Source organism: Zootoca vivipara, chromosome 13 (genome assembly GCF_965207765.1).
Source record: "Zootoca vivipara chromosome 13, rZooViv2.hap1.1, whole genome shotgun sequence".
Classification (NCBI taxonomy): Eukaryota; Metazoa; Chordata; class Lepidosauria; order Squamata; family Lacertidae; genus Zootoca; species Zootoca vivipara.
In genome coordinates, this window is record NC_142596.1 from 51,534,360 (window position 1) to 51,561,673 (window position 27,314).

The window sequence follows — 27,314 nt, forward strand, 5'->3', positions numbered from 1 at the left end:
TTCTTAAGGAGCAAACATTTTTTTTTAGAAAGGGGACTGAGAGGAAGCAGTGAATCATTCTTAAGACAGTGTCCTTCCTCAAGTGCTTTCCTTTATTTTATAGCAGTTCTTGCTCTTCAGTTATATGTGTGTTAAGAATGTCTCTTTCTAATGATTATATACAGGGAATATGTTGTTTGGCTGGGTACTTTTAAGTTCGCTGATTCACAAGGCCCTCTGAAGAATAACGTTCTTTTCAGAAAGTATACCATTGGGACCCAGGATTGCCCCATAATAGTCAGGATTTGAAAACCTCTTTCAATCCTACACCATTGCGCACACATTGAAATGGAGAGGAGGGCTCATGTAAGTCAGGTGGACTGGATGAACAGGAAATGGATGAGCCAGCAGCACTCGCTCCATCTCCTCACCATTCATTCTTAGGAGATCAGGGACATTATATTTGCACTGGGACATTTATTCATGTAAGCAGTGTAGGGACTTTGACCAATGCTGCTGTGGGTTGGCTCAAGATACAGAAACAGACTTAATCAAGGATAAGCAATATTGTATCCTGCATTATTCAGTCCGGACACTGAGGTCCAGCGGCGAGGGCCTTCTGGTGGTTCCCTCACTGCGAGAAGCAAAGCTACAGGGAACCAGGCAGAGGGCCTTCTTGGTAGTGGCGCCCGCCCTGTGGAACACCCTTCCTTCAGATGTCAAGGAAATAAACAACTATCTGACTTTCAGAAGACATATGAAGGCAGCCCTCTTCAGGGAAATTTTTAATGTTTGAAGTTTTATCCTGTTTTTAGTATTCTGTTGGGAGCTGCCCAGAGTGGCTGGGGAAACCCAGCCAGATGAGTGGGGTATAAATTATTATTATTATTATTATTATTATTATTATTATTATTATTATTATTATTAGGCTTTGCATTGTGAAGTGAGATCTGCAGTGAATTTTGCCACAAGTTCTCCTCAATGAGCAATGAAATAGCTAACTAGGGCTGTGTCCACACTAAGACATTCATGCATATGTGGGTCATTGTTTCTGTCTGCGCCTTTGTGTGCCTTCATTCATACCTTATCCATACTTGCATTGCTTGCAAAATCTATTTTTTTGTTTACTGTCCACACCGGTGTGACATACTTGATGGAATGTATTTGGAGTTGAAGTCAGTATATTAAATCTTAAAATTTCATTTATTTAGGTGCACTTTCGCTTAGGGGTGATGTCCCATTACCCAGTCATCCCATTACCCAGTCATATTCAGAATTGGCCATTATTTAAGTCCATTTCTATCAGTTGGTCAACCCTGAGTCTGACTAACATTGGATATAAACCTGGGTGTCTATAGCTATACTGTATGTTTAAGATACATTAATGTGTTTGTGTTAAGGGTAGTATTCAAGACATATGGGATTGATTGACAAACTTCAAAATAACATAAATAAAAGAACATTTTGGGGAAGACACTCTTACTCAGTGAGAAAGATAAATTAGCCCATTACGGTATGTGCCTATACTTCATGCAAAGTGTGAATTCAGAGGACATGAATATTGTGATATGCAACATACTCCAATACAAAGGGTTGTTGGGAAACTGCTGCTTAAAACTGAAATACCCGCCCACCCACTGTGTGTAATTCAAGTGCTATTAAAGGAATTGAAAATGAGCAGGGAAGTAGCAGTTGTCTTTCCCCCGCAGTCATAACAGAACGTCTGACAGGCGCACAAAAAGGCATTAGGCAGAAGTAGGGGAAATTAAGCCATAATACTAATAAGACTAATACTTAGACGTGAGATAATTATTCCCCATCCCCTGTTTTCAAGTTATTTGCATACTTTTAACTGTTTAATGACTGGGGCATTTGTTTTGTTGTAAGTTGCTTTGGGTTGCCCAAATAAATAAATAAATAAATAAATACTTCTAAAATAATTCCTAATAGGGTGAAACTGGTTGTGATGCTCAAGACCTGTGAACAGGATCTCCCTTTCTCTGTTTTCTTTATTTCTAATAAAAGTCACCAGAGGCCCTGAATTTGAAGCTACAATGTTGGTGGAAGAGGGGCTAATCCTTTTTCCAGTGCACCATTTCCCCGGTTAAAACAACCATGTTCCAAACGCTCTGCTTTCTATGGGATGTAAAACATGCAGTTGCTATTTGGGCCCCTATATGTTCCCCTCTGTATGGCAACTAGGAGGTTTGGGAGGATGCATTTAGAGAAATGGCATGGTGGAGACAGGTAACCTTTGTTTCCCAAGCACTTCAGCCCAGATTTGATTCCCCAGCCGCTATTCAGTGTTTTGTTTCTTAATGTGTGAAATCCCGATCATGAAGTTTCCTTGAGCACTGTTTTGCAATGGTGGAAGACTATTGTGTGTTCTAATTTTTGTATTAACATTTTAATTGCGTAGGTTTTGTAAACCATCCTGGGAATATAACTGGTGGGTGGCATAAAAATACACAGTATGGTAAACTGAATCATAAGAGAGGCATTTGATCCTATATCAAAAGCAATAAACATGTTGTTAAAAATGAGAAACATTAAAAATATGCCAATAAAACATTATAAATGTTTATGTTAAGGCATCTTCTGTTTTGCTGTTTTCTCTGTGTACCACATCAAGGAGGAGAACCTCCACGATACATAAGTCTTCCTGTGTTGGAGAGAATACACTTTAACCACTGTCCTGTCATTGATAAGCACTAGATCCAGATTTGTAAGGGCAAGCAGCACCAGTGTTTCTTCTACAGTGTTAGAATCTAGGAATATTCTTCCTAGGGCATATCCAAACTAACCCACCTTGGGAGAAATACAAAATCTGGTTTGGGATCAGAAGATTCTTTGTGGTTTCTTAGCACAGACCTATTTCAGTTAGGAAGCCAGAGGGACTCAAACAATAAAGGCTGGTTGCAAAATCGTTTTGCCCTTGTTTTGGGGAGAACAGGATCAGAGGAAGGGCATACCTACTCCTCTCTCCCTCAAGAGAACATCACTTGATTTTTTTTAAAGGCCTTTGACTCAAACTGAATAGGAAGACTAATAAAACATTGCATTGTGTTTTGGGCTTTTCCATAGAAACAAAATGTGCCCTGGTCTAGTGCCATCAGCATAATCATATTTCATTCCTCCACCTCTGTATACAGGATGGTGAAAGATATATTTGCTTCAGAGGATAGTAATTATTCTCTTGTTTGCAGCTGATTCAAGGGGGTATAGGAAAAAACTTTGGTCACAAAATTACTGAACAGAGCACAACAGGTTCTAAGGTTTGGGGTGTTTTTTCATCTACAGGCTGAAGGACAACTTGGCAATATCTCTAAACTCTTTCCCTGATCCTCCAGCCACATTTGAACAACATCTATTGCAAGCAGCTCTCATTGAATCCTTATTTTCCTTTTGAAAGGGGGAAGCTCTCATGAATAAGAGTGGTGAAATGTGCTAGGCCTGATAGATAAGAGAGTGGAAATTCTCTTGGTACTGTCCTAAAGTCTCCTCAGAGAAGGAACATTGGAAGCAGGACCCCTCCAAAGAGCCCTTGGAGGTGGACATCCCTACCAGAAGACTAGAAGTCCCCATAACCAGCTGCCTCGGTTCCTGGCAGGCTCTCAGATTTTCCCTCATTTCTAGAGCAGAGGACATGGTGAGCCATGCAGGAGCTTCAGGGCTACTGCCAAAGTGCCCAGCTACCTGGGTCAATGCCTGGTTGAGAGCCAGGAAGTGATACAGCGCCCCAGTCTGAACTGCTTCATTGCAGAAGCAGCAACTTTCTTCCAAGATTCAGCCATTAGTGTTCCTGAGCTGAGGAAATCGGCATCTCCTGAAAATGTCTCCTGCTCAGTGGAGTGTGCAGCAGAAACAGCTCACCAAGTCAGGTGCTTCTACTATGCTCTCTTCCCAGCAGGTGGGTTACTGTTGCTTTCCAGGAGGGAGAAGTTGGTGCTGTGCAAACTCATTGGAAGGAGTTCTGCATTGCCTCTGCTGGGACATTTGCATCTCACTGACTTTCTTGTCCCCTCACCTCTGCTACCGGTAGTAAGTAAGAGTGACCCACCTACCAGGAAGAAAGCATAGTGAGTCTGCCCCACCTGGTGTGTTGACTTCTCAGTATTCTAAAGCAGGAATATTCAAGCTTCCTTATTTTCTTCGTGCCACTATTCTCCATTGTGCTCAGATCACAAACTACTTTCATACTGTCAGCATTAACAAATGAAGACCATCACTTATGACTTGAAAACATTAGATTTATGACTGAACTTTGGAAATACTTTTCAATTGTAGATATGAATCAGATTTGCTAGAGGAGCCTCATGCTGTCAGTTGCCAATCCTTGTTTCAAAGGATCTGCTGTTGAATTTATAATCAAGCAAGGAATTGGTCAATACTACATTAGTTCAAACTAAATGCAAGTCTACGGTGTGGTAAAAGATTAGAGCTCATGGTTCTAAAACATCTATGGTTATGATTATGATCATTATTACCGTATTGCATATTTGTTTATACCCCATCTTTTCTCCTGACAGGCCTGAAGGCAGTTTACAGGGGGGGGGGGATGACGACCAAGAATTGCTAAAAACACAGAAAAATCAATCATTAAAATATAATTAAACATTGATAGAATTAAAACTATATGCATATATCAAATCTGTTTAAAACATACCAATAATTCCAATAAAAACAGCACGACACCAGCCCTTTAATTAAAAGTAGTCAATTCCAAAAAAAGCCTGCTGGAACAAGAAAACAGGTCTTTTTACACACTCTGGCATGTTTTACCTTTTCGAGCCATTAGGACTACAGAGCCTTGAAACAGTGTCTGTCAGAACATGTAGCTCAAAGATAACAAATTCACTTTAGCAACAGCGGTGTGGCTGAATATGGGGATAGAAGCAGCTGTGGGACAGCAAGGTTGGCAGTGCTAAAGCTTTTCTCAATTTATGGACTAAAACTGTTGCTTTGCCATTAAAAATTCATCTCCGTCACTGTCACCTCATTCTCCATCTGCTCACCAGGTTACCCTATGACAAAGGGGTGGTGCATTTCATTACTAATTTGCTTTTTGTTCAGCACAGTATTTTCAAGTGGGCCTGCCACTGGAACAGCAAGGGGGGACCATCAATCACATCCTCAGAGGGCTTAATAAAGCTTTTGACTACTTCCATAGCATAGCATGCTCTGATGGTGCTATAATATATCTGAAAGATAGGTGAAATTTTAATAATGTGCAAGATAACAGAGAAAGTGTCTGTGCCAACAAAGAACGCCATTGCATAGTGAGACAATGAATGATTGTATTTATTTGTATTTGAAAACTGGTCATCAGCCTTCCGAATGCAAATCAGCTCTGTGGCCACCATTAGTACAGACAGTTCCCTTTGCAGACCAGTCATGTGGAAATCTGGATTGTGTAGAAATACTCCTTTTTAATTAAGTAATTTTACCATTCTGCTTTCCAATGACTGCTAGCTCTGTCTACAGAAATTGCCAGACTGGGGAGTTCAACAGGCGGAGGAGTTAAATGAGCTGAATACAAGGTGATATATTAAATAGAATCAGTATTGAATATATTGATAGAGCCTGTTTGGCCCCCTAGTGTACACCAGAGTGATGAAGCAAGCTAGGAGACGGCTCTGCTGCTGAATGGGGCTCATCTACACTTCCGTTTACCCTGCCACTTCCAGGGCAATGCCCAGGATTAACCTGCATTTAGTGCTGAATCAGAACAAAGGGCAAGTGACTAGTGTTCTGAGAATTATCTTTTGTTCTGATTTAGCACTAAAGAGACAGTTTCCTGGGGGCAAATGGTGGGGCAAAGGCAAAATCGCTCAGACCCATGGTTTCTAGGCACTGAACTGTAGCATTTTGGACACACTATGGGATCCTATTCAGCAAAAGATGGTTATTCTGAAACAATCACTTTTCATGATAAGAGAAAAAGTGACATGAAAGGTGATGGGTTTTTTTAATCAATCACTTCCAAACAAACAAACAAACAAACAGGGGGGAGTCCACTAGTTATTCACTTTGACCATAACTATATAACTCCTGGATTTCAAGAACATCTGCATCCCCCTTTTCGGAAACCAAATTGAGCCTCCCCTCTTCTGTTGTTTGAGAGAGATCTGGTCACAGGCAGAAGTTGTAGAATCCTGTTCATGTTCTAAAACAGAGCTAGAATCTTCTGTGTTTATATTTGCAAAATCTTAATGCATTCTGGGTTATGCCTAGCATACGTTAATATCTTAAGGTACAAGACACAGCACCCTGGTTGGAGGCAAGCAGGTCTGGGTCTGTTCAGTGCCTGGATTGAGACTATCTCAGGAAGAACATTACATGTATAAAGTGGTCAGACATTACTTTTTGATATATATTTTTAGTGCACACTGGCCCTACAATTGTGTTCTTTAATAAGTGACACCTGACCAAATTTACTATGTCTACTTCAAGACCAGGTATTATTTATTATTTTGCCATGTCATGTCCAGATAACTCTTTCATCTCTTATTTTCATTTTCTCTCTCCCTGTTTTTGGATTTTGCTATAAAAGGGTCAATAATTCCCCGTCAATGTCTTTTCCCACTAAGGCTGAGGCATAGATTTGAAAGTAAGCCCTGTTCTTGTTTTGCACTGATGGATGGATGTCAAATAGTAGCATTGTTGCAAACAACTCTCCAGGTTGACAAGTCCCTGTGGAAAAGGGCTGTCATGACAATAAGAGTTCATAATGGATGAGTGCGTGTTTCAGGAAATTTAGAGCAGTCCCATGGTGGGCTCTGAAGGTGAAGATTGAAAATGACAGGACAATCCAGCCAAAGTTAAGCATTATAAAGTCCTCTTGATTTCAATGGGCATCCCATCGGCATCAGCAAAAAATAAAAATACTTGACTTTGTCTGGATTTTAGCCTATTTTTTTTAACTCAGCAAATAGTGGAACAGCAATTAGAAGTATCTCAGCCTGGACTCTTTAGGAAGATGAACATGTGTTTCACTATATCACTGATGTTCATAATTACCTGGTTCAGGTCAACCAAAGCAGTGGGGGGTGGGTTGGGACAGGGAAAACTGAGTAGGCCGCAACATTGCCCAATAGGCCACAGGCAAAAACAAACAGAATATGGGCCTTTCACGGGGTGGGGGAATCACAGGGATGAGGCACAACAACCGGGGGGGGGGGCTCACAGGGATGCGGCACAACAAAGGGAGGGGGGAAACACATAGCCATGGGGGGGAGGTAGGACCCTGAGTCAGCCAAAGCAGTGGGGGGTGAGTCTTATTTTTGAAACTTACAGTAGGGGAGTCAGGGTTGGGACAGGGCAGGTGAGGGGACTCTAAAGGGAGACTCTGAAGGTTTATTTAACAGAAAAAGGTCCATTTAACACAAAAACCCACAGCAACGCGTGGCTGGGCCAGGTAGTAATTCATAATTTTGCTTCATAATTACCTGAGGTCACCATGCTTGATTGTATCATGAATTTAGCATATTTGCCCAGGAAGTTCATCTCTGGCTTCATATGTAACATTATACTTCTGCTGATTCTGTTAGTAAGACTGCTTTGCCTGTTTAGGCACAGAATTGATCAAATATTTGATGAGTGAAACATTTGATTTCTGTGATCAACATAATGAGACTGCATGACAATGAAACTTGGTACCTTCTCTCTGTTTGAGTCACTTCTATTGATTTATTTATTGCAAACATTTTATGTGGTTGTTGTCTGCAATCCAGATTTAAGTATTCCCCTTCATATTTGTTTTGGCAGGGTGTGGGTGGTTCAGTTTCAAAGTGGCTCTCAGCACTGGCTGTAGCTGTGAGCTACAATTTCCAGGGGACAAGCCAGCACCATAATCACACATGTACCACCCTTCCATGCCAAGAGAGAATTCTTGGAAAATAAATGACTCTCTTGATGAGTGGGGGACAGGGAGATATTTTATAATTACTATGCCAGTTCTGAATTAAACAGACATTTTGCACATCACTGGGTTCAGTTTTATACATACAGTGTGGTGAACCACCTGCTTTGAAAGGTCTTGAAAACCGTATCTCCTATAAGGGTCTTAGTATCTTCAAGCATGTGTGAAATGAAAATCTGTGTACAGTTGGGTGTTTTGTAGACATTCAAACATGAAAGTCCTTTGCTGAATCAGAAGCTCAGCTACAGTTTTAAACACAAGAGAATTTAAAAATTAAATCTCACTTAGTCTTAGTTAGAGAGGGATGCTGGTCAGCAGAATCACATGACTTTTCAAGTGGTAGCTAACCTGTGTGGTAGGCTCTTTCTAGATTGGATCGCATGTATCCTGTACAAGTAACAGCATTTTGAAAAAGATCAAGCATTTTCTTACTCGAGTGAGAAGCTGAGGCAATCACCTGGAGAAGAAAATGCTACCGTATCTTGCTTATATTTTTATTTTTTTCAAGTGGCCATCTCTATACATCATGGGACATCATTCTACTCTGTGGATATGGAGTGCTCTGGAATATGAGTGTACCTCAAAAGCAGGCAAACCTAGTTGGCACAAAGAGTATGTCTTTTGCATTGTGGTTGCTCAGACAGTTGTGGGATTGGCGAGTACCTGTATTAATTATTCAATAGCGGTCATTTGCCATTGTCCTGGCATCAGGGAAGTGGGACTCTTTCTGCATTTCTTTGTTTGCCTGTTGTCCTGAATGCTGGGGTGTATTCTGGGACCTTCACTTGCTTTGGGTTTTGGTCTGTTGGGCCACACTGCGTCAATGGAGGGGTTAGCTAGGGGCACTCTCAGTTTCTTTGCATAGCCAGGGATTTCAGTAATAATGTAAAAATCTGCCTTCCAAAATAGTTTGCCTGCCATTACTGATCTTCTCCTTAAGTAGCACTTGATAAGCTTCTTCTAATGGTTCCCTAGAATGTATTTAAAAACAAGTGCTTTATGAAAGTTAGTGTGGCACAAAGCCAAGAAGAGGAGTGGACAACCTGTTGCCCTCCAGATGTTGGTCTAGAACTCTCACCCTCTCTGACCATTGGCTATAATGACTTGGGCTGATGGGAGTTGGAGTCCAACAACATCTGGACAGGTTCTCAAATATTGAGCATATACTTGCATGTTTCTTTTTCTTTGTTAAAAACAATGAAACTGCAATTAATAATTACAAAAGAATGACTAGCATATATTTTTCCCTGACAGGCTCATGTCAGAAAGACTTTGCCAGAGGATGACAATCCTACAGGGAATCCCTGAGTGATTACATTGTTATTGCCCTATAATCTCCTCATTTCTTAGTAGACTCGCTGTTTCTGAGTCGCTTAAGTTCTTGCGTAGAAGGATCAGCTCCAGTTAGATGTGATCCAAACTGAAGTTTTTATAAGGCACATAGATCCCTCCCCCCCACCCAGCATTTAATATTGCACAAAAAACAGCTTGATGTTTGTATTAGCTGTGTGGCAGCACTGTAAAAGGAGCTTTATCTAGGCCTTTTGACAAAATAGAATGCACTTTGGCTCCTAAACAGATGGCTGCATTGTAAGTATAGACTAAATCAGGTTCTGCCATGGCTTGGATTTTATTCTGTTATGATACAGTAATCTGGCATTATCTGTTTATCATGCAATCTAGTCACTAAAAAGATAGCAAATATTTAACTCTCCAGGAGTTGGTGTCTTGGATGAAAAAGGGGAGAAATCAACAAAAATGAAGCCCTGAACTCCCTCTTCTTCAAGAATTGAGGTGCAGGGAAGAATCCTCTGACTTTTCTCCTTCAGCACTCATATAAGACCATTGATGGTTGCAGTGGGGAAGAATGATCTTCTCAAGATCCATAATTGGAAAAATCTTGCCTTGTTTTACATATAACCCCTATAAAGCCTAACCCTGGCCATCTTCCTGATAAATAGGGCCATTTTTCTCTCTCTTAGTAAGCATCTTGAGTTTGGGGGAATTAAGGAGTTTTTCAAAACCTATTTCTATAGTGGTGTTTAAAACAACCGTTCCCCCCTCAGTGTTCCTTCATTGCTGCTTTATCCAAACTTCTGCTGTTTAAAGCCACCACTTTCCCCCTCTCAGTGGGGAAACTGTAATACACAGAGACTCCCCCTCCCCGAGGGGAGTCTTTCTTCAACCGCACAGCAAGTAATTTACTACAGACATGAGTTCCCGTCTTTTTCTTCCTGCCTGCTCTTCCTTCTCACACATCTGCCTCCAGGGCTGAAAATGCATCATTGATGTCCCATGCAGACTATTAATCTATATTTTGCTTATCACTGTTTCAACTGGACAGAATTAACTGCTCTAGGTAGACAGGTGCCTCGCCACCAACCCCCCCCCCCCGGTGCTTAACATAGTGACTATTTCAATAATGTATGTGGGGCCAGGTTACCATCTGGCAGGAAGCAGACATTATTCTCCCTATGATGGCTACTGTTTTCTTTAACCTTTCATTTGATTCCAGAGGCTTATGTTTCAGATTCTCCTTGGAGGATTAGTTAACCTTCATCTTTGTTAACCTGGAGAGTCAAGGTGGTGATATACATTTGCATGTTGATCTTCGGTTAGACATGTTTACATATTTCTCAAAATTCAACAGCACATCGTACCGGTATTCTATCTCTGTGCCATTTGTAAAATATTGACAGATTAAAGCCCTTATGCCATTTTTGTCTACCTTAAATAATTTAGCAAGCTAAGCATCTTGGAATCAGACTTTAGGCTAGAAACCCAAGGCACTGGGATAAGTAAAAAATAACAACACTGAAGATGGAAACTGTTTTCCCTCAAGCTTTAGGCCTTTCCCCCACCCCACAGAAACAGCAACTTCACATTTGAAAGTAAAGTTTACTTTTTCAAAGCACTTTCATTTTCATGTGGAAAATAGGAGCCTCCATCCAGAGTGCTGTTGTTCTTGGCTATAATCTCACATCAATTTATCTAGAAGTAAGCTGTGGGTTAAACCACTGAGCCTAGGGCTTGCCGATCAGAAGGTCGGTGGTTCGAATCCCCATGACGGGGTGAGCTCCCATTGCTCGGTCCCTGCTCCTGCCAACCTAGCAGTTCGAAAGCAAGTCAAAGTGCAAATAGATAAATAGGTACCACTCTGATGGGAAAGTAAACGGCATTTCTGTGTGCTGCTCTGGTTTGCCAGAAGCGGCTTGATCATGCTGGCCACATGACCCGGAAACTGTACGCCGGCTCCCTTGGCCAATAAAGTGAGATGAGTGCCGCAACCCCAGAGTCGTCTGTGACTGGACCTAACAGTCAGGGGTCCCTTTACCTAGGTAGAATCATAGAACTGTAGAGTTGGAAGGTACCCCAAAGGTCATCTAGTCAAACCCCCTGAAATGCAGGAAGTAATGTATCTTGCCCAACAATACAGTCCCTGTCAACTTTTACCTTAATTGCAATCCCAACACTCCTTTTTTTAAAAAAATCCTTCCTAACTACCCTCTTTCAGAGCTTATCCACTCTTCTTGTTCTGCTCCTTTCCCCAGGGGGAAACCGCAATCGGACGAAAAACACTTTGGGTTTTCTCCGGATTGACATTTGCTCTGATTTAGCACTAAAGAGTGGGTTTTCCCTGTGAAAGGAGTGGGGCAAGGGTAAGCTGCTTGGCCCCTTGCTTTCTAGACACAGGGCAAGCGGAAGTGTGAGCAAGCCCTCTGTGTGGGAGCTTCGCTTATTCCAAAGTTTTTTCTGGGCCACCAATAAGTCACATTTTGCTTATGCTAACATTGTCTCCTTGGCACCTCCTTACCAAAGCCACATCACCACCAACCGCTTAGTTCCTCTCCATCATTCCATGCAAGCAGAGTTACACCTGCTTGGCTGAGAACATAGCATAGGTCTTGGAGATCTGAGAGGGGAGTTATCAATATGGGCACATAGTCTCCAAGTTACAAAATAGCACTAAGATTGTGCACATTTATTAAGACTTATAATGGAATGTTCCCTCCAAGCAGCAGTAGGAGCCACTCAAGTGCTCTCTTGTGCCTTCTTCAAGTGCTGCCACTGCTGCAGAATAGGTTGCAGTAGCATTAGCACTATATATGAATGTACTCAAGAGATGAATGCAATCAAGAGATGTACTGAAGAGCTGGTTACTACAGCACAGACCATAGCAGCCTCAGAGCAATTGGTTACAACTTAAAGGTAGCATCATTTCTCCCAGAAGTCAAGATAACAAACACAAATCATGCATCGTCCCCATTCTTCCCCTCTGTGGCCTCTGCTTTTTGAAGAAGCATGCTGGAAAATGCTTTGACAATGATTTGTTCATCAATTGTTATAGATTTTAATTTAAAACTGGAGGTTGGTTGCTGAGTAAATGTGGAAAGTCTAGTGTTGCAGGCAAGCAGACCTAAAAGGCTAGAGCAATTTTACAAGGACAGGTTTATAGAAGCATTTCTTACAAGAAAGGGCAAACTTATCCTAGACTTTGCTGATTCCTCTGAGAAGATGCCACTGCTAAGGGCCCACCCACACTGCCGTATGTATGATTTCAAGTGATTTCAAGTCATGGGTCTGAGAATTTTTATCGTTATTATTATTATTATTATTATTAGCCCCATCACTTTCCCTAGGAAAACCTACTGTTTACTGCTAAATCAGAACAAACATCAATTGGGTTTTCTGCGGATTGAAGTTTGTTCTGATTCAGCAGTAGACTGGGGAAATCTAGTTTCTGGGGAAAGTGGCAGGACAGAAACAAACAAACAACCCTCTCATACCCATGACTTGAAATCATGTGAAAGCCCAGGACAAACAAAAGTCTGGATGGGCCCTAACTTAGGAGGTGGTACAATTACAGCTGTCAGAAGCAGCTTTGCTCTTCTTTTTCTCTATAACTATAACTAAGCATGTTAATTAGCTATTTGCTGCAGCTCATGGCATATGAAGTTTCATAGGCCATGCATTTATATCTCCTGAGATTTTGATGACTCTGATTTGTCTCCACACATTCTCACTTCCTCAGAAATGGACATAAGCATTCTCTTAACAGTGACATTTCATAAGGTTACCTCTGAGCTAGCTGTAAGTATTTTGCAAGAGGAGTTTGATTGCAGACTGCAAAATTAAAATTTGAGTAATTAAGTACAGTACTCAATTACTCTGCACAACAAATTCACTTTAAAAGCAACAATAGTCTTTTTGCAGTTAGGAAAGCAATGAGGAAATTGATGGAAAGACATATCACTCCCATGCAATCAAAAATCAGGATGATTGCTCATTGTTGTATAATCTTCCTGGAAGGAAATCAGAACAAGTGCTCAACAAACAGTGGATATCATATAACCTTAAAATAGGATTTGGACAAGCAAATAAGGATGAATTCTTAAGAAGCAGGTCTGTCTGAAGAAGCCATAGGGTAGCTCTTCCTGTATTGCTGCTGTTGTCGTCTTTGCAATGAAATAGTATTTACTGGGATGACTGGAGTCAATTGTTTGAATTAAATATTACAGCTTGGTGGTGTCACTAAGAGTCAAACTACCCAAGATGCAGAAGATCTTTGTTTGCATTTGCCAACATTTAAATACAAAAATCTTTGCCACTGGATCTTTGCCACTGGTGCTCAGGGAGGGGATAAATTTCCCTCTGTGCTGTTTTCTTGATCTAAATCATGTCTCTTCCACTCCCACCTGCTATTAGATCCATAGGAATGGAAGTTAGATTTAGAAAACAGGAGAAGGAAAAGATTAAACCACCTATTGCACAGCATCTCTACTTCAAAATGAGATCCCTAGAAGCTGCTTAAAGGTAAAAATACAACCTTTATCTGAACACAGATCTCCAGTGCTTCATGCAGTTTGTTTTAGGTGATCCTATTAATCCAGGCATGTCAAACATGCGGCCCTCCAGATGTTTTGGCCTACAACTCCCATGATCCCTAGCTAGCAGGACCAGTGGTTGGGGAAGATGGGAATTGTAGTCCAAAACATCTGGAGGGCCGCAGGTTTGACATGCCTGTATTAATCTTTCTATAGCTAGTGTGCAAAGAATTGCAGAACTATGCGTACACTGGGTTGTGTTTTTCAAGCAGCTGCCTCTCATGCTGAAAGATGAATTGCTTTTAAAATCTAGGTGAGTTTTAAAAGCAGTTTCTGATATAGCATGGGGTTAAGATAAATATATTGAAAATCCCCACTGTGTATGAACAAGTCATTGCCCATTCCTGAGTGTTTAAAATTCTGGCCTCTGTCAAATTAAAAATCTTAAAAAATCCAAAGAAAGAGAGATCAATGAACTTCAGTGATTTCCAGGCAGTTTGAGAGGGATTTCCTCTGCAAGCCTGCCAGATTTGAGATATATATTTTGCAACTTTAATCTTCTTGTCCTAATTTAACAAACCCTGTTTTGCCTTTCCCCCCAAATAGAACCACCACACTAGAGAATCAGTTGGTCATCCTTGCAACATCAGCAGCGGATGCTGGGTGCTACTATGTCCAGGCAGTCAATGAAAAAAATGGAGAGAATAAGACAAGTCCATTTATTTACCTGAGTGTGACAGGTGAGTACTGATTTTGAAAAATGTATTCTGAAAAGGATGGCATGTGTCCCATTGAGAGACTCCCCCCCCCACACACAAAAAAATACCTTTAGCAGCAATTTTGGAGGTAGCAGTATTAGCTACAAAAAGCAAGACCCTGGAAGGAATTCAGCCTTTCTTTGATTAGCGGATTCTGAGTGTGCATTAAGCAAATAAGATTCAGTCTCAGGGTTTAAAACTGTCACTTTCCTTGCAGAAATTCATACCAAAAAAGCCACACATTTGGGTGCCCTTTTGAATGAAAACTCTTTAGTCAATTAGTATTTTTAAAAATTGGACTTTTGCATTCTTTTCTTTTGTGTGCATTGAAAAGCTGATGCTATTAGTATTTTTCTATGATGACTTCTTAACAGAAGTGACGACCACATCACACACACCCAGCGCATACATTCAATATCACTCACTTGAAGCATCTAGATGTGGCTTTTATCATAATTCGTGCCCTAAAGGAAGCATTTGCAATGTGTTGTGCATTTTCCATGGGAAAGGAACAGGGCAAGGGGAAAATCACTCAGATCCATGCGTGGAAAGGGTGGGTCAAGCAGGAAAGCCCTTGGACCTATGTTTCCTTGTCATGGGGCAAGCGGAAGTATGGACGAGCCCTAATATGCTGGCGATTGAGGATGCTACTGCACTGTGGTATACCTGCCTCCTAGCAGGGTCCTTTAAACCAGTGCAGTTTCATTTTAAACGTTACCTACAGGAGACATAGATAGTGGGTCTGTGTGATTAGAGGTTTGTGCAAACTATGGCTCAGATAATGGGCATCCTGCTGTATGATCTGAATTAGAACATATGATGGTGTGATAGCTAAAAAATTACTAGGCAGGGAATCATCCTTGTTATTTTCACAGATTCCAAAAGATGATGGATCAAAACAGGCATTTTGTGCCAGTTTTATGTTGTTCAGAAGTTGTGAAGCAAGCAAGGCAAAATGAAATTGGTTTCCTTATTAATGGGTTAATATGGGTTTTAAAAGGTGTGTTGCAGTGTTTGCATAGTGGGCACTTTTCTCCTCCTCTCTTAAAAGTACCCTGTACAAGTGAAATTATTCTCAGCAAAGATCACCAAAAGGAAAGGTTACAGGTAGGTAGCCGTGTTGGTCTGGATCGAAGTAAAATAAAAAAATTCCTTCAGTAGCACCTTAAAGACCAACTAAGTTTTTATTTTGGTATGAGCTTTCGTGTGCATGCACACTTCTTCAGATACAGTGAAATGGAAGTTTCCAGGCACTTATGTAGAGAAGGGGTGGGGAGGGGTGGGGATGGGGAGGGGGGATCACTCAGAAGGGTGGTGGAAATGGGTGATTGACTGACTGATAGCTGTTGATGACCGCAAACGACTGCAAATGGTTTTGCATGAAAAAGCAAGGGTTGAGATGGCTGAAGATCGCTTATCATGTATAATGAGATAAGAACCCGATATCTCTGTTCAAACCAGGTCCCTCCCCACCCCTTCTCTACATAAGTGCCTGGAAACTTCCATTTCACTGTATCTGAAGAAGTGTGCATGCACACGAAAGCTCATACCAAAATAAAAACTTAGTTGGTCTTTAAGGTGCTACTGAAGGAATTTTTTTATTTCAAAAGGAAAGGGTTGCATTAAACAGTTTGTATCACTAAAGGAAAAGAATAGCTTTGAAGGGGTGTTTTTAAATACCTGTTCTAAACAGAAGTCTGCTTACGTTTTCTCTTCGTGAGTTACTGGTATTTTGCTGCTCTTGATTTCATACCATTTCAGATCAACTGCTTCTGTGGCTGGTTTATATCACACACACATGCTGTATTTTTTATGTCCAGCATCTAGTGTTGATTCTTTTTAGAAAAAAAAATTAATACATATAATTTAAAAGGTAAAATGCTTGCTTTTGGTGACCAAAGCATCTACTTGCTGAAGGTCTATTTTCTAAAAATGATTTGTTGAGCAGTCCAGTGATAACTGAGAGCAGTTAGTTAAATATGCAAATGTTTTGCTAAAGAAACGACAGATTGAACTAGGCCTGCTGGTCAGCCGCATAAGAAATGCAGGGTTGCCATGGAAAAAACAATGCCAAGCAGAGCTTATTGGGACCTTGGGAGTGGCATAAGTGTCATGATCCAGCTGTTCTGTGAGATGGGAGTGAGGTGTAGACTTCTCCGGACATTTTAGAATTGTCTAACTTCATGGATTCTATATAGCTATTTCTGGTTAATGTGCTTTTAAAATGGCATACGATTTGCAAGCCACACTCATATTTTGGATGCAGAACTGAAGTTAGTTTCATACTAACTTATGCAGCTGCTCCTATTACTGCTCTTCTTCTTCTTCTTCTTCGATCCCTCATAGCCGAGTAAGATTGTCTTCCATAAACATGGTTTTAACAATGAGTCCATAAGTGACTGTGGAGTCCTATTCTGGATCCAAATGTCCTTCCACAGTGGGGACAGAGGTTTCCAGGCAGGAGTTGATCACGGTGTGGATTTTCCAAGCGTGCCTTCCTCTTAGCACGTTTCTCCCTTGTGTCCTGAGATCGAGTTTCTTCAAAGCCCATGACACCTTTGGTAAAGGCTGTTCTCCAACTGGAGCGTTCGCAGGCCAGTGTTTCCCAGTTGTCAGTGTTTATACTACATTTTAAAAGATTTGCCTTGAGACAGTCTTTAAACCTCTTTTGTTGACCACCAACATTACGCTTTCCATTTTTAAGTTTGGACTAGAGTAGTTGCTTTGGAAGACGATCATCAGGCATCCGCACAACATGACCAGTCCAACAAAGTTGATGTTGAAGAATCATTGCTTCAACACTGGTGATCTTTGCTTCTTCCAGTACACTGATATTAGTTCGCCTGTCTTCCCAAGTGATGTGTAAAATTTTTCGGAGACACCGTTGATGGAATCTTTCGAGGAGTTGGAGATGGCGTTTATAAGTGGTCCATGTTTCACAAGCATATAGTAAGGTTAATAGTACAATAGCTTTGTAAACAAGCACTTTGGTTTCCCTGCGAATGTCCCGGTCCTCAAATACTCTGCACTTCAATTGGGAGAAAGCCGCACTCGCAGAGCTCAGGCGATGCTGGATTTCGGCATCAATGTTGACCCTTGTGGAAAGGTAACTGCCTAGGTAGGAGAAGTGACCAACATTTTCCAATGTTACACCACTGAGTTAGGTGTCCAGGGGGGTATCGCTTAATCATCAGGGAAAATCTGTATAGATGGCAACCCATGTCAGCAGTGTCATTTTGGGCAATTTCCCTTAATAGCTCAAAAATTTCAATATAAAATAAACCACAAGCCCATGTTCAGATGACACAATAACCAAAACCATGACTAAACTTCCAATAGTGCAGCAGCAGCAGAACAAGAGGGAGAACCAAGCAGGCATGGTTTGGCTCAATGTTAGGGATGAACTAAGCTACCGTCACATAATGAGGAGCCAAACCCAGAAAACCTTGCAGCTTTTGGCACAGACTTCTTCTCTTACATTACAAAATGGGTTTGATAATTATATTCCCCTCCACCTTGCTAAGTTGCCTGAAAAATCTTGAATAGAAGGTGCCGTGTCTCTCATTTCCCCCCCTGGCAGCAGAGGAAAAACAGCTATACTTAGAATTTAATGACATTCATTTATAAAGCAGGCTTTAATGGTCTGTATTACATAACCACTAATGCACTCTGCAGCTCATTTTCTGATCTTAATTAACATTTGGGAATAGTCAGTCTGTGGCCATGTGAATAAAACATTTGCAACACACCGTAGGCTACAAAGAATGGCATGGACATATAGCGAAGAAAACAAAACGAAGAGGGGGGAAATAAAAGTGGGATTTGAAGTCCACACAGGTGGTCTTTTGACTAATAGGGATGGGGTGGGGAGATAATAATTTAGAGAATAACAGGAGAAACTGAAATTTGAGGGTTTGTTTTTTTGCCAATGAAAAGGTCATAATCTTGATAAGAATTGCTTTGATGATATTTGAGTACTGGAGTGGCTGAAATGCTTTTAAGGTGTTAACATATATATATATATATATATATATATATATATATATATATATATGGAAAACAATATAATGGTGTGTGCCTTGAGATTGAAACTGAGAAGAAATAAATGTACTAAACAATAAATGTACTAAACTCAACAGACATGAATAAAGCTGAACAGAGTTGCAATCAGGCAGGAATAATACAATTGTAGAATTGAAAGTGACCCAAAGGTTCATCTAGTCCAGCCGCCTGTGAAGCAGGAATCACAACTAAGAAATCCCTGACTGATGGCCACCCAACCTCTGCTTCGGAAGCTCCAATGAAGCAGAGTCCGCCCCACTGTTGACCAGCTCTTAACAGTGTGTTCATTTCAGTCCATTGAGCCTGCAAAGACGTGGGCTTTGTCCAGAAGGGGCAAGGAGGGTGGGAGAGAGAAGCAACAACATGATATTGTGGGCTTGTGCACATGTGTGCAGGAAGACAAGAACCCCCCTCAAAAAAGCAATAGACAATGAAGGCATGTGCAACTATGGCGGAATGTGGTGGAAAGGGTGCAGAAAGGGGTGGGTAAGAAGAAAGAAAAGTGAAACAGCAAAACAATGTGATGGACAGGATATACTGTGTGTTTTCAGGGATACCTCCTTGAAATAGTGCAGAGTAAGGTGTGGCCAGGATTCCAGTCAAAACTTGTGGTGGTACTAATCTGCACAGTAACAAGCAGAAGGAAACAAGGGATGAACAGAGGTGTACATAGGCCCCCAGATGAATTTACATGCCAGAAGAAAACCAAGACTTGTCACCCAAATCGCTTCGTAGGGGATGGACAACGAGGGTGTTGGCTCCTGGGGGCTGAGGCACTGTGCCCTCCCCCTGATCTTTTTTGAGGGGGCTGGGCTCCCTCAATGTTCAGAAGGCCCTGTGCGCAATGTCACGTCATGTGGGGCACCCTCAATCCTCAATCCTGGCCCCTCTGATGGACAGTTATGTCTAGAGCAAAATTCAGAGCCTGTTATGTACTGTATCTCTTAGCCAATATACAGTATCCCATATTTAGAAGTGTTAACAATGCAACATTATATCTCTGTCCATCTACAAACACTTTGTGGAAAGACACAAGAAGTGTACAGTACTGTAGATTGAGTAAATGGCTGAAAAAGCAAGTTTGCAAAAGGTGAGCATTTGTAAGTGTTTGTGGAGGGTTGGATTCCTGTTGCAACACTAATCATCTGAAACTGCAATTCAGGTCTTTGCTTCTGGAATTCCTTGTTGAAGTTATGAAATATAGAGGTGCCTGTCACTTTAGTAGATGTATTAGTAAATTAGATATTCTCGAGCCCAATTCATAATGTTAGGAGATACAATGTGTTTTGCAGGCTTGGATGTCTTCCTTCCAACCTTTCAGTGCCAGCTATGAAAAATGCAAAATAAGATTGATGAAATTTTTAAAAACCTTGCCAGCCTGTGGTTCTGAAGAGTCAAAAGATAATAAAGCCAATTATTATTTAACGAAGATAAATCGTCCTCCCAAGCATTGCAAATGTAAAGGAAGGAACCCATTGTCCTGTTGATAAGATTAAAGTAGTGAGGGGACTGAAATTTAATTCTTGGTTTGGTTATATTGTAATTAATTTGAAATATAAGGATTTCATGTTGGCCCAGCCAGTTTTCATTTGTAGTAACAAGGTGTTTTGTCCCAAGGCATCAGAGGTGCCCAGATTGCATTAAATAGCTTCTTCCTCAAATTTGTCTAGTGATTCAGTAAGCCTTATTTATAATACAAACTCTAGGAGGAGGTAATATTAAGGGTTCTATGGTACTACATTTAAGTACCCACAATCATTTTCTACATCATTTGTGGTATTTCCCCTTTTATAGGGAAGTTTTTAATATTTGATGTTTTATTGTGTTTTAAATATTTTGTTGGGAGCCACCTAGAGTAGCTGGGGCAACCCAGTCCGATGGGCAGCATGCAAATAATAAAATTGTTATTATGGTGCCAGCTGCATTCCTATTCATCAGAAATTATACCCAAACACTTTGAATGCCTCCACCATGTCATTCAAATAAATTAGTCTGAACCATTTATCAAATATATTGATATTCCTTCTCATAAAAAACTCAATGGGTGTGGTTAGTGCGTGGAGGAAGCAAACTAAGACCCTAACGTTGCCATATGTCTGAGCCAGGGACTTTGATGTGTTTTGTTCCAGCAAACTGCAGCCAGTTGGGCCAGAAGAGAAACCATGGGAGTAAACCAAACCCTGGTCCAGACCAATGTTAAGCAAGAGGTGATGGTTTGCTTCCTCCCTCCCTCCATGAGCTGTGGTTTGTGGTTTACCATGATTTGTGGCCACAACCATTTTGGGCAACATGGATCTAGAAAGGACCCATTCTTCAGCCTCCCCATCCCAATCTCAATAAGCAGAGGAACCTGAACCCCAGATGATCTCAGGACACATAGCAGATTCATATCTCTTCTTTAACAGAAAGTTTTACCACCCTTTGAAAGACTCGCCTTTTAAGAACTACTGTAGTCCCAAATTGCTGTCCTACTTTAGCAATCTCCCCTCTGCTCATTTACGATCCCCCCTCCCCCTGTACAGTCTTCCTTTCATCACCATTGTGAAGATAAAGTTATTGTTTGGTGTTTTCAACTGAGGAAATAAATCTTGCTAAACAAGTAATTTATGCTCACCATCAAGGTGCGCTGAAAAGTGGAGGGAATGGCAGGTGAGGAGAAAGGATTTCACTTTGAGGTTTTAATGGGGAGGCAGACTCAGCAGATGTTGAGGCTACAGATGGAGTGTCTGAAACATATTGTTGCATTAATTTTTGATGGGGAATTCCAGCAGCTAAGATGTAGGGAGTGGGGGGAAAACAAGGCAAAGAAGTCCAGATCCTCCATGGAACAGACTTTGCAATGCCAGGGTCAGGCTTAGACCAGCTGTATCATCCTGTCCAACTGCTTTTAGTTCATGCCAGGTTGCGGGGCTGCAGATTTTGCATTTGTTTAGCCTCCATGGATCAGACTGACAAAAATGAAAGTAATGCTCCAATAAGATTGTTTTTTTTCATGTGAATAAAAGGTACATAGAAGTTGAGGGGGGGGAATTGTATTTCTCTGCTGTGACTCAACTTTATACAGCATTGGTTCATTCAACAAATAGGATGGAAATCTAGCGCAGCCCCAAATCAGAGCGCTTTATGAGTTGTACCATGTTTAAATCTGTATTGGAAATAATGACATTTCATTTCCCTCACTTTCTTGATAACCTTTAAGATTTCTTCCTGTCAAGCAAAATTCCAGGAAAAATTCTGCATTGACTTGTTCTCTCCACTGCTCTTGTCATGTAGACTAATATCTGCTGTATGCTCCAGCAATCATTCAATATTCTTTTGTCACCCAGAAAGCTAATTTCAAGCAGCTGTACAAGTGTTTAGGAACTGAGCTAGATCTATATGAATACTATTGCTAGAAATGCTATCAATAGTTCGCTGCCTTATTGAAATTTCCCTTGCCACCAAGATCTTTCCTGCTGTTTTTCCCCAATTCCAAAGGGAGTTAATACATGCACAAGATTGGTTTGTTATTCCTGCTAGGCATAGATGTATTTGGGCTGACTGCCTCCATGCAACACATTACATACAGTTTGCCATCCATGTGTGATGTGTTGAACAAACGTGGACACTATTGTTGTATCTCTGTTTTGCAGAATAACATTTACAAATCCCTCCTATATGGAGGCCAGGGCTGCTGGAGTGGAATATTTCCAGTTTTTTTACCTTCTGCTGACAAGTTGATTGCCTATTTTTGTGGATAGGTACATGCCTGGAAGAGCACAGTTTGCTTTCAATACCCTGCAGTGCTTCGTCAGCTGCTTATTGATACTATCTGATGTTGTTAGGCTATAAAGTCCTATACAACTTAGGCCCAGGCTATCTGAAGGACCATAATTCCTCATACAAACCTGCTGGGGCTCTGAGATCTTCAGCAGACATATTCTCTTGGTCCTCCCCCACCAGGCACGCTTGGTGGGGATGCAGAATAAGGCCTTCTCAGTGGCTTCTCCCAGGCTGGTTCCCTCTTTGTTATCCTTCTGGTGGCAGGTGAAAACTGTTCTCACATTCCCAGCTCAGGTCAGCAGGATGGGTTGATAGAACCGCCCCTTGATTGAAGGCAGGCAGCAACCTATTGGGAGGTAGTTCTGCAGTTCTGCTCCTGCCTTCCGGTCAAAGTGCAGCCAGTTGCCACAAGCTCCCTCTGATCTTTCAGGTTTTTACCTTTAAAAAAATATTTTATCTTGTATTTCTAAAGTAGTTTTGCTCAATACTTCTTAGACTTTTATTTAATCATTAAGTTTCTGCAGTTTATTTCCTTGTTATAGAAGTGTGCTCCCCTACCTGCCCACTTCCCATTTTCTCTGCTTTTCTTTGAAAAGGAATCTTAATATTTTTTCATCATTTCCCTCCCACTGTAAGTGGTTGGTCAAGGGAGAAAAGGGAATTTCTCCATTACAACAGCAGCTGTAGTGAAGGAGGAATGCAAGTGGAAGCCTAGAGAGACATGCAAGCTATGTCTTATGGCGCAAAAGCCATTTCTTCCCTTCTGCAAAAAGGAAACCTCTTCATTGAGCTTTTAAAAGCCATTTCTCCAGAAGGAAAGCCTTACATATTCACTTAAGAGCAGATTACATCCACCCCACTCATATATTGATTGGATGTGCTATATTCCCTTGCTATCCATTCCAATTCAGCATTTGGGATTTCTTTTTCAAAGATTATTCATTTAAATAATAATCAGTCTAGAGAGGCTAGGAAGGCTAAATAATGGGTATCTGAAGCCGATACCAACTGGGAAAAGGAAAAGAGGCAAGCAAAAGGCTTTAAAACATTTTCTACTTTCCAATAGCCCCTCTTAATCATCAGATGAGGAAGAATCCTCTCCTCCAGCTACTAATATGGACCAGGGCTCTTCCGGGGTCCACCCCCCCTCCAGCTACTATGAATACCTTACAGCTGTCTGAGGATGTGCTTAATTAAATCAAGCAGGCCCTCCCCCAACAGCTTACAGCTGAATTTCTGCCTGTTTTAAAAGCCTCTTCATAATCTCAGACAAGACCTGCTGGCAAGAAAGCACAGACAGTGCCTAAAAGGCCCTCTCTCAACTCTGGGCAACCTAACATACTTTCCATGGAATCTGCTTCAGCCAGACTACAGTCTGCAACCAGAACCCAGTCTCTCAATCTCTTTGGGCTGTAAAAGGATCTTAATCTAGTAACCCAAGACTGAGCACATTCCCAACAGTCTTGAATTCTCTGATCCTTTTGCTTTCATGGATCAAGATGAAGATGAATGGAGTGACAACCCACTAACTCCCCAACAACCCCCCCCCCACTGACTGTTTCCGGATTCTCATTATATTCATTTCCTGGATAAAGCCTTAGCTACCTTAGAGCTTAATGCTCCCCGTGCAGAGCCATCTCCAATTCTATCGAAAGTTAAAGGAACCACAGCATTCCGTGTTGGATGTTCCACTTCCAGCCCCACTCAAAAACGTTACCAGGGTGTAATGAGATTTACCCTTCCAATATAAAAAAGTGGTGGTGCTCGCTAATAGGCTATACTGCCTAGACTCTGATTTCATGGCTCCCTTAAACTGCCCAGTGTGGATCCACTTATTTTCACTGTAGTTTCTAAGGCTCTACTTCCAAGGGAAGGAGACTCCCAGCTGAAGGATCCCAGTGAACACTGCCTTGACTATGTCATCCACGGGGCACAGGGTGTCACTGCCTTGGCCATCTGAGCAGCTTGCCCAGCTTCAGCGTTTGCTTGTGCATATTCAATGTGAGTGGATGACCTCTTAGACAACCCTACTCAGGATATGAGTCACCCTACTAAACCATACTGAATCTACACTATTCAGCAACATTCATAGTAGATGCTATGATGAATACTACTCAATCTCGTGCCCTTGTACCTGATGTAGTGGCCAGACACACTCTATGGCTTTGACACTAGGAAGCAGATACACAGTCCTGTGTTAACTTCTGCATTGCCCCCTATGTGGCTGGCATACCTTTTGAAGAAGAAGCTCTGAAAGACATTCTAGTTAAATACAGAAATAAATGCAAGAAACGGATCATTCATAAGAGGGATGACAAGAAACCTAGCAGGAAATATTCAGCACATTCCTACAACAATCATTTCAGAACCTTTTGAAGCAGACCTGAGCAAACCATGGAACAGACCCCGCTACCCTCCTAGAAGTCAACAAATCACAAAATTCTCCCCCAATGAGAACAAAACTGGCCGCTAACACTGCCTCTCTTCCAGTGTGAGGAAGGCTCCAGGCCTTCTACCCAAAATGAACTGCCACAACCTCGGCAAATGGATGCTGAGCGCCATTCTCAATGGGTACATTTGTACTTGCCCAAAACGTAGTATTTCTATCGCTGGGGAAATGTCAACAGGCTCCACCCTAGCTAGCTGACTGCAGGAATGTTTTCTTGCACATAAAGTAGTTACTTCTCAAGTGTTTAGTTAGTTACAGTCCTGCTTGGGAGGTAGGATATACCCCCCACCTGCCAGGACCTTCCCAGGATTATCTTCCTTTGGCTCTGCATCCCAGGTCACTGGATCCCTCCTCAGTGGATCATCTGTCAGCCACTCCATCTCTTGCCTGGCCTGGCTCCCCGCTCCCTCGCTCCATCTGCAACAAATACTTGGCTCCAAATATGCTGTTCTGCATGCAGAAGGCATCTCTTATTCATGGGAGCTCTGTTTCACACCTCACACTAGAACACACTGCTCACTATTCTCACACAGAATAGTTAAACTAGATCCAAAGGTGTTCTCCCACCCGTGCAACCTCCTATGGAAGCCGAAGCAGCAGAACTGTTGTAGAATTCACATTATAGTGTTGCATAAACTTTTGTGCAAATGTTTTCAGACCAGCACTTGCAGCTGTATCCAACCCATTACTATTTCATCTTACTGAATCAAAATTTGTTTTGAGGTATTTTGTAATATGGCCTTTCTAAATTTAACATTTAAAAAAATCACTTTATAGCCCTGTGCTGCGTTTATATTTAATCTCTCTCTCTCTCTCTCTCTCTCTCTCTCTCTCTCTCTCACACACACACACACACACACACACACACTATATTTTAGAATCCAATAGCAATCTCATCCTACCTCCTTTATTTATTTCTGACACAAGCAATTAATCTTTCTCTGTCTCTAATCAGTTTTGATGTTACATTCATTGGAGTGATTTGTTTCCTATCTTTGTTGTGCACTGGAATTGATATGTGATGATAAGAGCTTCTTAGAGGACAAAAACAAGGAAAATATAAAATTGAATTTACCTTGCAATCATTATATAAAATGTGACATACATCAATTATGCATGCCAACCAGGGAAATGTAGCCTTGAACAAACTCTGCTGATTTGCCATTAGAATGGTACCTGAAAAACTTTTTTCTGTACAAGTATTTTGGTTTGCTTGCTTTTCTCTGGACCTTTTACTATACTAAGTGTGAGAAGAAGCACTGGGGGGATTAGCTAATGATAAGAGAGCAGTTATTAATAGGAAAGAATAAGCTAGTGTTAAAACCTGGATCCATGTAAGCAAGTGAGCACAACTGTTTTTAAATGTGATATTTCTTCTTCCTAGGAATGTTTATTTCACCATGTTATCTCCCATAGAATATTGTTTTCCTTTAATCGATGCTTTGAGTCCCATTAATTGAAGATAGCCATCAGCAACTGTGATCTTTCCCTCTTTGTCAATCCTGTGGATGGTATTTATTTCAGATAATCACTCATTTTCCCCCCCTCATTCATACAGTTTAAAATTGGTTACATTTAGTCGGAATCTCCTTTTTTGTAACTTGACGCCATTGGTTTGAATCCTACTCTCCAAAGCAGGAGAAAGCAAGCTTGCGTCATCCACCATGTGGATGGAGATATTTGAAGATGGTTTTCATATCTCCTCTCAGTCTCCTCTTTCCCGTTCCTCATAAGACTTCCCTTTCAGACCCTTGATCATCTTGGTTAAGCCTCTTTGGCAATGGTGCTGCCTGGCGAGTGCTGAAACCTTAGAGTTATCTCCATGGTTTGTGCTCTAATTTTCTTCAGGAATGTCTGATTGACTTTTTTTTTTAATGAAAGCTAAGCATCTGGGGCCCCTGCTGGCTCAGCGGCCGTTACATGCGTAGTCCCTGTATTCCACAGATGGTAGCTGTGTGTGCAGTTGCCCACAATGTGTATCTGTGACAGCAGTTTTTCCTGGATGATGAAAGAGAAAACTTTATTCAAGAGGGGGAAGTGAGCCTCAGCATGTGCCTTGCTTCGTATAGGCTTCTTTCTGCTAACTAGAAACATTTATTTCAATGAAAACTGACATTTGTGAATGGAGAAAGCAGGATTATAAAACAACTTCAGCTCTGATGAGCCTCTTAATAAAATGACTGCAGTTGCTAGCACAGTTACAAGGCCAAAGTTAAAAGTTAAAAATTCCCAGCTAATGGATGGTATTTATTATATTATTGAACTAGAAATTTCATTAGTGCTCACTAGTAATGTCCCACGGTAAGCATTTCCTCGGGTTGTTACATGCCTGACCACAAATAACCCATAACCCTTTGGGATGTCAGTTTACCCCAACACAGAAAGCCCACCCAAGCAGCAAATACAACTAAATTATTTTAAGTCCACATCATGAGGCAGCCTAATTAGACTTATTTTCAAAATCATTTGTCAGCTACTGTTTCCTCAGTAAAGAGAACACACATTTTCCTTGCCTTTATACCACTCTAAAACTGCACGGCAATGGAAGGTACATGGAC

General features: G+C 41.3%; 1 protein-coding gene across 4 annotated transcripts in view; it reads left to right on the forward strand.

The window, feature by feature from the left end:
• The window catches only part of SDK1 (sidekick cell adhesion molecule 1), a 574,710-nt gene that overhangs the window by 225,891 nt on the left and 321,505 nt on the right, over positions 1–27,314 (forward strand). For all 4 annotated transcript variants that reach the window (XM_035130977.3, XM_035130978.3, XM_035130979.3 and 1 more), the window contains exon 5: positions 14,332–14,465. In XM_035130977.3, the coding sequence (XP_034986868.2) occupies positions 14,332–14,465 (134 nt within the window). The remainder of the gene's footprint in view (positions 1–14,331; positions 14,466–27,314) is intronic.